The 14,851-nt window shown below is 46.4% G+C and overlaps 2 protein-coding genes across 2 annotated transcripts; one reads left to right on the forward strand and one right to left on the reverse strand.

The window, feature by feature from the left end:
• The first annotated feature begins 8,461 nt into the window (after window positions 1-8,461).
• EDB91DRAFT_645713 (uncharacterized protein) lies at window positions 8,462-9,565 on the forward strand. Its single transcript, XM_041327977.1, has 3 exons — window positions 8,462-8,630; window positions 8,687-9,432; window positions 9,491-9,565. The coding sequence occupies exons 1-2, from the start codon at window positions 8,566-8,568 to the stop codon at window positions 9,429-9,431; spliced, it is 810 nt and encodes a 269-aa protein (XP_041174224.1). The 5' UTR covers window positions 8,462-8,565; the 3' UTR covers window position 9,432; window positions 9,491-9,565.
• Window positions 9,566-11,543: 1,978 nt separating this feature from the next.
• EDB91DRAFT_1057606 (laccase) lies at window positions 11,544-13,779 on the reverse strand (the record flags this gene model as incomplete). The annotated part of the gene is made up of 12 exons (XM_041314090.1): window positions 11,544-11,659; window positions 11,714-11,778; window positions 11,831-11,854; window positions 11,912-12,060; window positions 12,112-12,132; window positions 12,186-12,915; window positions 12,968-12,995; window positions 13,049-13,122; window positions 13,178-13,338; window positions 13,391-13,459; window positions 13,511-13,562; window positions 13,610-13,779. 12 exons carry the CDS (start codon window positions 13,777-13,779, stop codon window positions 11,544-11,546), a joined length of 1,659 nt encoding a protein of 552 aa, XP_041174225.1.
• Window positions 13,780-14,851: the final 1,072 nt, after the last annotated feature.

A 14,851-nucleotide genomic window follows, 5' to 3' on the forward strand; every position in this document is an offset into this window, starting at 1 on the left:
CAATGGCAAATAGTGCCATTTCACCACTCTCAGCAAGTTGTCTCCTCTACCCACTGGCAAGCCTTCTCTGCATTGTCTGAATCAGCAGTCAGAAAGGACATAAACTTGTCATGACAATCTAGTAGTGCAATCATTACCCAGTTCGTGCAATTGGTGACTGATCCGACACCAATTCCTGCCCATTGGGAAATATCCTCATTTGATGTGGTGTTTCCATAGTGCTCCGCACAATTAAGGAAGACTGCAAGCTGTAGGGCAATGGGGAGTTGACAGTTATTTGAATTATTCTGAAAGATTAGGTGATTGCTGATCTCATCCAAAATAGCATCAAAAATTTCAGGATTAATTTGCAGCTTCTGGCAAAATAAATTGGGGTGATCCTCTGCAAAGTGAGATAAGAGCTGGATTTGCAGAGCCCAAGGAATAGGGCAATTGGGTGGATTGAAGATATCTGCAGCTTCAACCTCATCACGAAGAGTGTTGATCGCACCTAGGAGGCAAGCATAGCGTGTGATAATATCATTAGAGTCGCTAGAGTTGCTAGTACTAGATGCATCGGTGTCAGAGACATACAGGGACATCGGAGAGGGTGGGGAGAGGTTCATAATGATATCCGAGTCAGAATCAGAGTCATCTTGCATGATATGATCATAAAGGGCTGTTACTACCTCAAGAGTGGTAGTGTTGATCTCCTCAAGTAGTGTAAGGATTGCATATCCTCTATGCACCAATCACGCTTCAAAGCAAAGACGACGTGGCTCTGTTACTCTTCGCATCCAAGTTATGTGGATACAAGCTTCCATTTTCAATTCCTTTTACAATCTTACCTTGTGCATATACCTCACGATTCTTGTCCTTCACCGAGTATTTTCACCTTGCCACATGATACCTACACTCGTTCTGGTTTAGTTAACCATTTGAAAATGTATATATACTGCCCACGTACACTCATACCTATAGCGAAGTGGAGGCAGAATCCCAGATGCTGATTCCCCACTCCAAGCTCGACTGAAAACTAACACAGAAAGTCCTCATCTTGTACATTTTCTCTACTCATCTTGTTCCCTGTTGCACTCGTCACTTATCTACTTCGTCTTGTTACATTTCCCCTTCAAACTCACAACTAGCCTTACAAATTTGGAGCCCACCGTGAGGGGGATTGTTTTCGAGCAACCCCTTGCACCCCGAGATGGATTCACTGATCTACTAATGATCTTCTAGTCTTTCTCTTAGTACCCGGTCTTTTGACCACCTATCTTTGCCATCTCAAACCATACCCATCCTGATGTGCAGAAATCCTTTGAACAGCAAGAAACACCATTGTGCTCGCCCCATCGAAATTTACCTACTGCTGAAGAAGCATGAAAGAAGATGCATCAACCTCTATTGACGACGAAGATGCCCCTGCAACAGATATCTACAATGCCCCCATATCATTCCTAGAACCTTTTGCTCTCACCCCGGTCAGTCCCAAACCTCCAATAGAACCACAAATCCTTCCACTCTTCCTACCATTCAAATCACTCCCTTGAATTCTTCAGTCACAGCACCTGCCTCGCAAGCCCCAATTCTGTCTTCTGCACCATCTCAGCCTCTTCCTCTGCCCATCACATATCACACTCAAATCCTACTTCATTGACAGTTGTGCCATTCATGTCAAATGCAAACGAGGGAATATTGGCGATGCCCAGCCCCAGATCAAGCAAAGCACCCTTGTTTGATGGTGAAATGTCCAAGCTTCTCGAGTTTTTTGAACTCTTCAAATACTTAGCTGCTTCCTGTGCACTTACGGATAAACAGAAGTGCAGGACTATAGTTCAATATACAGACATTATGACGAAGTGTTTCTGGGTAACATTAACCAGATATGAGAGCAGGGACTAAACCATGTTCAAAGCTAGTATTTTAGATCAATATTCAGGCACAGCCAAGGGTCAATGTTATACCATTTGCAATCTTGAACATGTCATCATTAGCAATGCTGATAACGATATTTCAACAGAGACAGAGCTGCAGCAATATTACAGGCAATTTTGTCCTGTAGCACATTGGCTTGTTACTAACGGAAAAATATCCACACGAGAATGAGTCCGGTATTTCTGGCAAGAATTGCCCACTGCCACTCAATGTGCTATCGACAGGCATCTGGAACTTACAGATACAAACTACTTGAGGACAGAAGCCATGGACTTCAAAAAGGTTGTCAAAGCAGGACACTTTGTGTTTTCAGATGACGCCTTTGATGCAGATCTCAATGAGCCTATTGCAACTAGGATTTGGGCTATATGAGAGTCCAGGAATGTGCCTCGAACTAGCCGAGCGAAACTCACCACACCACTAGAAGACTCAGGTGAAGAAGACAAAAGAAGGGACGTACGACAGGAAGTACAGACTAAACGAGTTGCTTTCACTCCTCCACCATCAGCTCCTGCTAAGTCTACCTTGGACGAAGTTGAAGATCTTGCTCAGAAGATGCATGACCTCAATATTGAAGATGTGGCCTACACAGAATGTTACATGCATCTCGTCTGCCTAGCCCCAGCCATAGCTCAAGCATGGGCACCCCCAAAATTGTGTCACCTCATCAGTACCACCCCAGCTCAGGCCCCATTATCATATCTCCCTCCCCTTCCTCCTTCCTCTGCTCATCAATTGAACCTGACATGCTTTTTCTGTGGCAGCTCTCATGTCATGCGCACTTGTTTGATCATGGGACAGTACCTACGAGCTGGACAAATTATCCAGGATGGACATTTCTTTGCATATCCCGACCAATCTCATATACAATGTTCATGGAATGAGATGTTAAAGCAAGCTATTGATGCTAGATGTCATATCCCGTACCTCTGGATCCAGAATTCCAGAACCCCACCACTAAAGTCCGGTCCTCTGTCCTGTTATTTTGCCCAGCGCTTCACCTTCATCTCCATACTCACCCCTATCTCCTTTTAGAATAGTTATTGCTCCGGCTACCGGTTATGTCCTTTCCGCTATGCTTACTGATCCGTCCATCCTTGTTTCATTTCCGACCTCACTGCTTTGATCCGTGTACACTTACTAATAGACTTTCCACATGCTTCGTACACAGCCCTTACTTTGCTGACTGATTTACTTACATGATACCTACAGTATATAAACTCCTGTAATACTCCGGAACTCCTCAGTTCAAATATCATCTTAGTTGTGCTCATTCCTGCATCTCCGGACTTGAGTCTCATCTCTTGTCTACCTCCGAGTTTTAGGGTTAAACCTTAGGACTAAATCTCTGGCTCTACCTTAGGGTAGTCTCACCTCTGCTCTGTTTCTACTCCAGACTTGTCCAGCAGTAGCCTTACTCCATTCCCTCATAGTCTTCTGGAGTTCCGCCGAACTCCCCCGACATCTGACCTCCAGACTTCCCAGACTTCCGTCGGACTTCCCTTCTGCCCCCCAGAAATTAAGGGCACGTACTCGGGTAAGGGGCACAGCGCACAAGCTGAAGCTGAAGCCCTTTGAGTAACCTCCCCTTAAACACAACCTTAACACTAGATACGCTATTCCCACACCTTCGATGCCCACAACTGGATGCAACCCTATTCTTATAGACAACTCCCATTGAGAATCCACCTCCCAGCCATCCACCAAAATCCCTTCCTCCGCCTTTCTGAATCTTACCTTCTGCAATGTACTCCTGTCACTGAGAAGCACGCCATCGTAGTTACCATCAAGGGAGGAGAAGTATTAACCAGGTCAAAAGCAAAAGTCATATGAAGTGCAGAAGAAGTTCCTGCCGAGAAGCACGTCTCCTCACCAGTGTCTACTCTATTACCCCCTACCCAAGCCCCCATAGCAGATCCCCCTTCCTTCACCTATGAGTCCAAAGCAGCCATTCAAGACACAGCATCATGTATCCACCAGAACACACTCAATGCCACTATTCCCAATGTTACCATCGCCGACCTCCTCGCAAGTAGTCCAGATCTCCACAAAGAAGCCACAGAACACTGCCACAAGTGCCAAGCTGCCATTTTGTCACCCATCACTCTCGCTACCACTGCCATTACTCCTCCACTTTATCTGAGCATGTGCAACAAGTCAGCTCTTGCATGGGATAAGAATCAGAAAGGATGGGTTCGCAATGATTATTTTCCACCACTTATTCCTCCAAAATCATCAGCTTCACATCCAAGTTCAAGCTTGCGGCCTTGCCCCACTTCGTTTCATCGCTCACCATCTCGCCTACATTGACAGTTCTGTCTCCAAACTCAAATTCACCCTTTTCATCTCATTCCTTACCATCATTGCTCCTCGACCTCTCGCGATGTCACCAAATACCTGAATATCAATGACATTGCAGGTACCATTGCAGACAAAGATTAGATGCATTTTTTTCTTTCTTTCTTTCTAGACTCTCCTTGATCAACTACAATACAATTTTTTTTAGTTTATTTTGTTAGAAGATCAACCGAGGACGGTCGATATTTGAAGTAGAGAGGGGATGTAAGGATTGCATATCCTCTACACACTCATCACACTTCAAAGCAAAGACAACATGGCTCTGTTACTCTTCACATCTGAGTTACGCGGATACAAGCTTCCATTTTCAATTCCTTTTACAATCTTACCTTGTGCATATACCTCAGGATTCCCGTCCTTCACTGAGTATTTTCACCTCACCACATGATACCTACACTTGTTCTGGTTTAGTTAACCATTTGAAAACATATATATACTGCCCACGTACACTCATACCTATAGCGAAGTGGAGGCAGAATCCCAGATGCTGATTCCCCGCTCCAAGCTCGACTGAAAACTAACACAGAAAGTCCTCAGTCTTATACGTTTTCTCTACTCATCTTGTTCCCTGTTGCACTTGTCACTTATCTACTTCGTCTTGTTACATTTCCCCTTCAAACTCACAACTAGCCTTACAGTAGCTGATTGTGAAGGGACTGATGAGGGGGCATGGTACTCACAGATCTTATCGATAATCATATGCGCACTGCGCATCTACACGATTTAAAGCGGAGCTTGAATCTCTCTGTTGGAGAGAGCATGCCCATCAAGTGAAACGGTGAGCTCCGCACCACCAGCCAACATACACCACTTTGCCAGCAACACCTTGATGCTCTCAAAGCACCAAACACCCTCCTCTTGTAGCTACCCAGGTGCTACTAAAGATACAATGGATGTAGATGCTTGTAGAGCAAACACCAATATGATGGAACATGTACCGCTGGTAAGTACTCAATTCTCCAGCCCTTTCTGGTATTTTCAAGTGTCCTGCAGTATCCACACAGTACTATGACTGCAATGATAGCAGCTGCTGCAGGTCGTCTTGACCAGGTCACCTTCATTCATGATAACCCATCTTATCTGGTCTTGTCTGATCCCAAAGCCAATGGTGAGCCATTGAAGTCATCCTCAGGCTACATGAACCTGCTGGCATCTGATCCCAAAGTCAATCATGCAATCCACCTTCTGTCCATCGTACAAACTGACAGCGAGGCTCCCACTCTTCATCAGCAAAACCCTAATTGGATGTGCAGGGATGTCCCCATATGGACAGCACTGTGTAGCACTGTGTAGTGCTGTGCAATGCTGTGCAATGCTGCCTATATGGGGACTTCAAATAAGTGTTTTGCTGATGTTGTTCCAAGGGATGTGCCTGGCACACATGGTATGGCATAGTACACATCTTGTGGGGTTCATGCTCATTTTTTTTCATCTAGGAACATGCCTCACACACTGGTACTTCATCTGCATACACTCAAAGTTCCTCACACAGTGGTACTCCATTCCCACATTTTTCTTGCTCATAGATACACCTTGCACATAGCTTGGGTGGTCAGGCACTGTGTGCTGCACAGATATCTGCAAGGCATCATTTTTCTCAGCGGCATTCTTTTGTGTAGACCACAAATTCAAACTTTGCAAATACTTGGTGAAACTTACAAGGTCAATTAACCCTAACCCTACCATAAGACTTGTAATATTAGGGACGCTCAAAGTTGGGTGCACACATCGCACACCGCACACGCACACGACCCCCTCACACATGCACCCCTACCCAAAACAGTAACCTTAGATAATCATCGGACTTTAGACTAAATTTTGCAGCGCGCAGCGCTGAACAATACTCTACAGTACTTGTCGTGAATTGTCTATAGCTAAAGCAGCATTCCTAAACCTTGCCCAAACCAGTTCCAAACCTCGTTATCCCTAAACCTTACAGGCCATTGTAACCCTTGCCATGTTTGGCCTAGACTTTGTCCCCAAACCAGCAACTTAGATAACATTTCGGGTCTTTCCAAGTCAAGCTCATCAGCCAACCACTAGGTCCAACATCCACAACCCTGCCTCAACCTCAGTACTTGACCAGTCCTTTTAAAACCTTCTAAACCCTTTCCACACAGTGTATTGTTCAGTATATACGATGTTGTGCTTTTTCATATATCATATATCACGTGATCACTTGAAATACAACTTTGAATTGATTACATAAAATAATCAAGTACTTGTGTACAAAAAATGTTCAGTATATGTGATCGTAATTGAATCATTGCGCAATTTGTGTGATCAATTGATTAGTGTATGATTGAGTATGCAAAATGTCAGAACATGAGCAGATCGAACACATTTACTCAGCACAGTGATCTAGCGTTGTTGACGTAAGTTTACATTTATCGATTTGCGTAGTTATCACAATATTCTTAGCATAAAGCTAATATTTCCGTCGTTTGCCATAGATATGGCTAGGACCGTTTTTCACTGGGGTTTAGGGATGACGAGGTTTGGAACTGGTTCGGGCAAGGTTTAGGAACGCTGCTTTAGCTATAGACAATTCACGACAAGTACTGTAGAGTATTGTTCGGCGCTGCGCGCCGCAAAATTTAGTCTAAAGTCCGACGATTATCTAAGGTTACCGTTTTGGGTAGGGGTGCAGGTGCGAGGGGGTCGTGTGCGTGTGCGGTGTGCGGTGTGCGACGTGTGCGCCCAACTTTGAGCGTCCCTATTCTACTATCTGTACAGCTACTCAAACGGAGCTTAGATTTTGCAAATTTCAAGCGAACATCCTGAGCTGTCATGATCCATCTTGACCGTTCAGGATGTGTTCTTAATCCTACTCTGAATGAGGACACAAATAACTCCAGTCAACCTCCAAGGTAGCCTGAGCTTCTACTATAGAAACGAGGACGGTTCTCTCAACTACGCAACTGACGAGTTTCTCTGACGCAGGGTAAGTGCATTAGTGCTCACCTGTATGCTGAATCGCCTCGTCGCAGAATGCGCGGAAAGGATGATCCTCCTCTGCGACATTTATACCGAGAATGAATTCTCCTTCAAGACTTGGTGAACCAAAGTTGACCAAAAGTGCACCCCCGGATGGCGGAATCAAAACAATTAAAAATAATGACAGGTTTATCCGAACATGTCTCAGGTGGGAGTGTTCAAAAAACTCACCACACTGAAGTAATTCGAATTTCACGCTCAGGTGTAGATCAGACGGCAAAACGGCGCTAGTCTTGCTCTGGTCTGGACATTGCACGCATCGACATTTTGCGAAAATGCACCAGCTACGTGTGGTAGGCCCGAGGCGACTTTTAAACTGGGATGGACGTGGAGACCCATGCATGCTTACCACACAATGCCATTTTCGCACGGTTAGGGCAAAGTCTACAAGTCCCCACAGCTAGATATCGATCAATTATTGAACCAACACTACTTCGAGATGCAGAGGGCCTGGTCTGTCTGTCACTACTTATTACAGAGCTTATGTGGGAGTCGCAGATTCACAGGTGCTAACTGTGATGCATTGAAAAAAGTCACAAAGAACCGTCAAATGCGGCAAAGTCGATGACCGCCGTCAACAGGTGCCACGGTGGGAGCAGTGACGCGTGCCAGCGCGTGCCATGACAATCGTAGTGTCACAGATTTGTCGCACTCAAGTGCTGGTGCTACTGGATGTACCCGGGCATTCGTGGGTTATGACGGGTTTAATCTCTTGCTCACCGTTCACAACACAAAAAAATGGTGGATGTTGACTGGTAGATAGCTTAGCATCTCAATAGCATGGCCCAAACTTCTTTCAAGGGAAAAGTTGAGTAGTTGCATTGGTACCCAAAGTTTCAAGGCCTCACCACCGGTTTACCAGGTGAATCGGACAATTCACCAATTCAGCCGGTGATTTCCAGTTTTGTAGTGAATGGTACGATACGGAGCGCGTATCGTAGTGAGGCCGAGTTTTGAAAAAGTAGCACTGCAGTTTAATATGCAACACAATGTAAGCAGGAGATCAAACAAGTTGCGAGCTTACATTGACCTTGCTTCCCAAGGTAGATCTTAGGTGGCAATCTGCTGGCATTTCGGATATCATCAGGATTCCAGGTGGATATATAAGTTCTTCCTACATCGCCATATGGGAGAACAACATTCAGCACGCAAAACCAAGGTGTCTTCCTGCTGTCCCCTTCAGATTTATTTGATCCTATATTACATCCTCGCAAACAATGCATTTCACCTTTGTCCTCGCGGTTGTTGCTGCTTTGACAGCATCAATATCTGCCAGTGACGCTGACAGTCTTGATGACTGCAATTTCTTTTGCGTGCATAGCACACAATGCCAAGGCTGCCCTTGGGATGAATGGTGTGTGAGTATCAGTAGCTTGCGTCCTGGGTTTAACCACATGACTCACTGGCGTGGTAGGTCCTCTTTATATGCACCAGCGCGTAGTTTGTGGCCGTTGATCAATGTGACGGTAACCTGCCTTGATCGAGTGGCAAAGGAACCGATCACGATCGTCGACGAAGAGTGCAGACCTAAGGTTACGAGTCTTGGCTTACATGCGTTTCAAATGGATTTGATTTCTCTTTTATCACGGGCTCTTGTACTGTATTGCGCGAGTCTCTGTTGCGTTGTAGTCTACTTGCCGTCACAAACATGTTTGCATTTTACTGCCACTCGAGAAATGGAGAAAATAGAGGTCTCACTGCCACCAGCCATACCTTACAATGTTCGGTTACCTTTCATGCAAACTAGTAGACTTGTCAGTGTCACTGGGAGCAAACTTTTCGTCTGTAAGTACCCCGAGCATAGAGATGAGGCCTTTGGTGTGCGCTGCCAGTTTTCTGTCCCTCACAGGGCTAGTCAATGTTCGATCCTTTTCGGCTGGATGGACTCCAGGGTAATCCGTCCTGAGCGGAAGTCCCTCACCAGTAGTACGCGTCTTACATTCACCCCTGCAACACAACATGGGCCGGGAGATGTCGTTCCTGGACACCCTTGTGACAGTAGGACGTATCTTCTCTCATCGGACTCAACATTACTGGAGCTCCAGCTGTGGGATGAGCGGATACCTCTCATCGATCACAGACGAGAACTACGCAGAATTGATTGTGAAAGAGACACTGACTACGGAGGAGAAGGAACGAGTTTGGTTTCCTTCAAATAATGTGAGTTGATTGTTTTGACTGAGGCGACAATCAAGTTGAATCGCCTCATTCACACCAGAACTGTCACCACGGGACAGCCAAGAAGATGTCTCGGGGCGTGAGTGCTGTTACGATTGTTTATCTCTGTTTTGTGCACTACTCGACATCCAACTGATGCATCGCACTCTACTTGTTCCCGAAATCCTCCTGGACATATTTGTGCATGTGAATCAATTCCTGGTACCGTCAGTAGTCCAGGCTACATTCAATGATATCTCGTAGGGGTGCAACAGTGAGTGCGGACGAGTCGCGCTCTTTTCATGTCTTGGCTCACCGATCTAAACAGTACACCTGGTCAGAACGCGTCGAACCATTATCTGAGCATGAGACTCGTCAATTTTTGCGTCACGCTGCCCGTGTTCCCTCATTGCGTATAACATTCGACGTCCATTCGTACCTTCTGTCGGTCCTCCCCATCGAGACATGCGTCTTTCCGAGGCTGCGGTCGTTAATCTGAGGCCTCTTCCTGTCCCATACGCCGCGCCATCGTTATCGGCCATTAATGGAGGTTTAAAACGTATTGCGACACGTTGTGCTGCTTTAGAGACCAAATCCTATGGACCTTGCATCAGGTGATCGATTCCTGCTGTCTGATAGTGTACGTTTTCACGAGCGGCTTGTCACTGTCTCGTCCAGCACTCGACTAGGCAGTATGGGCGCACCTCTCCAACCTCCGTACCCTTCTCGCGACCAATAGGGGGAACAGACTCAACACAGTCCTTTCCCGATTGGATCTCGATAATTTCAATTTCGCACTTTTCCCTTTCTTTATATGTAGACACGCCCGCATACATCACGACACTCATGCAACATTCAGAATTTCCCTCGCTGAAAAGTTCAAGATTGGTGTCGATGCATGGTTTTCGAAAGAAGATGAGCGGCTCTTTTGTGCACTGTCCCAGTGCAAGGCACACCAGACCCTTGAGGACATTGACCTATACGCCGATATTCCAGGAGCCCTCAGACAGTTCTTTGATACTTGTTACACATCTCTTGTGTTTCACACAGCTCCGAACCCTGTCGCTCAGATTTCATCGCCTTATCTGCCTTGATAACGACCTTTTTTTCTTTTTTTGAAGCCATGTCCAGTTGACCACACATGCGCTCTCTGAGATTGGAAGACCCACATCGCCGCCAAGCTACTATCACATTCCCCGGATTATTCGCAGCGCTCCGTCGATTTCCCACTTGCATACGCTGCACCTATTATTCGACAACGTGAATATCGATATCGATCCTACAGTCGAATCATTTTAACACACCCCCCTACGGACATTGAACTGATCAGTGTCTCTCACGTAGTAGATGATAAGACTGTCGTTCGCATCATTTTTTCCACGCTCCCTTGCGTCGACGAACTTAGCACGTGCACAAACGACTCGGAGAAAGTCAGCGTGCATCTCAGATCTCTCAAAGCTTCTGCGCTGCTTGGCCGCCTCGTCACAGGAGTCGTCTTGAATACCTGATTTTAGGTATACTCATGTTCGGGGAATACCATAGAGAGCTACGTTCGTCCGTCCGTCCGTGTCATTGACACTATGCTATTGTCCGTGGTCAGAGTATGTATCTGCATCTGTTTTCCCCCACTTGAAGGTTGAGTTGTTATTCAATCCATTTTCCAAATTTTGAACCCGAGTCCCTGACGAGCCAACTCTGTGAAGCGACAGGTCACAGCCCTCATCCGAGACTGTCAACAGAAGGAAGGCTTTCCGAATGCATCAGTGTTCCTGTGGTCCGACCTCTGTAGGGTATTTCTCAGATGCGATGCACAACGACAGTGGGCACTGCCAGTGACACATAGTGTGTCATCGCTGAAGCAGGGGTAAGGTGCCTGGAATTGCCAGGTAGAACATTTCGAGGGATGGTTTCGCACAATGCAAAGTGCCATGCAGAACTCACGTGTGCACAACATTGGACATGGTCCGGATAACTCGTATGGATTACACAGAAGGATGGTGTATGGGATAATTGATGATAGGCTACTTTATTACAGATGCTTTAGTGTAGTACAAATGGCCTCCATTATAAGAGTTCCGGTAGCGCTATCTCTTCGATTTATACAACCGTAAACACTATGTGGGGGGAAATAGCAGTGTGGTGATATTCTGGGCTTCCTCATACGAATTCTGCGCTCCAATTTGGGCTGGGGTCAATGAGTCGAATATCGGGCAAAGATTGTCCCATGCATCTGTGTATACCATCAGTTCAATCAGAACATAAGCTGGACATCGAAAGTAGTTACGAGGTATGTAACCCAGATGCTTCCGAATCTCCGAGGGACTCTCGGCCATAACTACAGCGAACCCACTGGCAATATAGTCAGATTACTGCAGAGTTTCAGAGAACTCGCAAAACGCACGCGTCAAGATGCCAGTCAATGTGACTAGGTGAACGATGAAATCAGTGCTAGTTCTGGATCCATAAACGTCGTGGTGCTCACCAGTGGAGGAACCATGGACCGGAATTATCTGTGACAAATCTAATCACCATCTGTTGGTTTCGGAGCCCTCCAGATACTACATCCCTGCGGACGGGATTGACGTAATTGAAAGAGCTATTTCCGGCGCTCTGAACGACATCGAAGCTATGCTATCATCACAGTGAATAATGAGGCGCAAAGTCGCATCCAGAAGTACTTACACCGTGAATGTGAATCGGATGCTAGGGGGATACCATGAGATGCATGTAACGCGGCAATTGTGCGTGAAACTTACAGGACCACCGATGGTACTAGTCAACACCGTCAGTTCGACGACCTTGTTGGCTTCTAAAACATAAACACTTCCATTCGGAAGGAGTTCGGTTGCATCTTGCGCGCCGCTAAGGATCTGGAGCAGCACGGGCACCGTGGGAGGTCTGTACGCTACGTTGTTGATGGAATATATTCCACCTGTGTTGCCGATCACCATCATCAAGTTGATATCTGCCTTTCCGTACTCTGGAATCCCGGGTGCTCCGGGATTGATGAGGGCGTGCAAGTTGGTCTCGATTAGCGGCATGGCACTTGTTGTCTGGTTCGTAGTTGGCTCTGCAACGGGTGCACCCTTGTATCGCAAGATAGCAGAGTTCTGGCCGCCGACGAAGCTTGAGCCTGGAGTGTTTGGGAATGCGCGTATCCAATAGTTGTCGACTGGCTTATTCGCATTGAGCACAAAAGAGTATCGCTGTCCAGCGAGTATCTGGAGCGAGTCCACGAGAAGGGGTTCCGTCAGCTCACCGTCCGCTTCGATGATCGTCATGTTGTGGTTATCGATAGAGAATATAAAGTTGGAATGGCAAGACATTGCTATCATGCGTAGGCGGTATCGTTTCCCGTACTCGACGTTGACCACCGCAAGGTCGCTGTTGGGTCCCCCTTGATATCGGCCGAGACCGTTGATGAGTGTCGCATCGCCATTGATGGCACCAATGATATGGCTCAAAACAGGGGCAACTACGTGGTACCTGTGATAAATTAGTCGGGCAGATTTAAGTCGCAAATAGTTCTGAAATGTACCAGTCTGCGAGGGTGATTACGGTGGTCTCTGTGGATGCTTGTGAGTGACCGAATTCATGATCATGGTATTGATCACCTTACCATCGTCAACATCATATAAATAGGATAGAGGATCTTTAGGATCATAGATAATCAGAGGCCCACGAAGGCCATCGCTAAACGGGTTTTGGTCATTTATTGCAAATTTAAAAACACTTCCGATGAACGAACCACTGTTGTGTCGCGTAGTGGCTATGATACCAATAGGTTCCGGTCTGTTGCCCAGCATCGAAGATGTGCAGAAAGGAGTGATTTTGTGCAATGGGACATTGAGTAACGAACGAGACTCCGTCTGCATAATTAGTCCCGTTCTGATTGATTCCATGCCAGTGCTAAACGGAGTGGGATAAATTGGCTCATGAGCGCTAAATTATGTATACCCACCACACTGGTGCTTTTGAGCATTTCATCATCAGTGAGTCTATTCACGACGTTTATCGCGAAATTCTCTCCCTTTGACTGCAGTCAGTTCCTGAAGGCTCGATCAACTAGGCAAAAAAATACCTTTCTGGCTGCGATAATTGGACCTGGAAATGTTCCTCCAGCGAGCGTTGCACTATAACAATGATTATGGTGCAAAGATTACAACAAACACAAACTCACGAGCGCGCGAAACCGTCTGGAGATATGACTTTATTAGAAATTATTAGGTTGGTTTTAGGACCTAGGATATTCGAACGAGCGTTGAGTGGATAGGAAGTAGATCGCGAGATGATGGATGCTCCATGTGCTATATGAAGGCATAGAAGAAAAATGACATCAAGAAAGAGCATTATATGACGTTTACGGGAGGAAGTATATGCTAATACCAAGCACTCAATAGCGAGTACTCACCCCATCATAGTTGCTCTTATAGGTATCCAGCACCTGCTCTTCATCCCGACTTCCGCCAAAAGGAACAGACTTTAAGAGTATAGCCCATGTCAGGTTCCAAGCTCCGACCAGTTACAGGTAACGTATGCCGTAGAAGTGTACTGCCCGCAACTTCAAGCGCTTGGCAGGAGAAAAGCCGAGAACGCAGACTTGGAAAGGCCGACCAAGGAACGCAACGTCCACCTTGAAGTTAGTAAGTTCTGTCTTGGAAGTTCGAGAGATTGAAATAATCGCCTACCGCATCTGCAGTCAGCTTTTGCGCAAGAATGCACGTCCGCCGGTTCAAACTAGCGGTAGAACTCGGTTAAATTTTGGAACCAGGCTTAATCGTTCGACCTGGTTGCTCGCAGCTAATCGTGTCCGACGGGCCCAGGAAGACCATTACTGACACTTGGTATGAAACGTACCGGAATTTCGAAAAGAGTCTGGAGGCGTAATTTGATCAATCTTGCTCGGCTTGGGTTAACTAGTATGTAGAGTTCCAGATTGGGCGAACATTGTGCGCCAAGGAAGTTCTATTTCATATCATATTGCGAGGCCGTAATGCGCAAATATTGTGAAGAGCGCTTGTCTGTTTCCTTTTGTCGCAGTCTGCTGGCTTTCAACCACGCCCATGTTACATAAGTCCACGCGCCGCGACACACAGGCTGTCAAATGCATCAATGGTCGCTACACGACATACCACGCAATTCGCACACCAAATACGAGCACTTGGGGGCACAGGCTCAGCTAACAGACAGACACCAGGAACTGCAATATACTGCAATGGAATGGATCATTGGGCGGAGCCCAGGGCTGTACTCTCAGTGACTTGCCAAGGCGACGATACTTGTGTAATTGGTCAGGTTTGAGATTTACAGCTATACAAGTGCTGCCCTTAGGGTTGAGCACGGGTGAACCCGCGGGTCCCTGAAGCTATGGTGCAGTTTACTTATGTGCCGCTACTTTGGGGCAACCGCCAAATCGATGGCC

This window comes from Suillus paluster (assembly GCF_016628075.1).
Source record: "Suillus paluster strain FC165 chromosome Unknown EDB91scaffold_54, whole genome shotgun sequence".
In the NCBI taxonomy this organism is placed as follows: domain Eukaryota; kingdom Fungi; phylum Basidiomycota; class Agaricomycetes; order Boletales; family Suillaceae; genus Suillus; species Suillus paluster.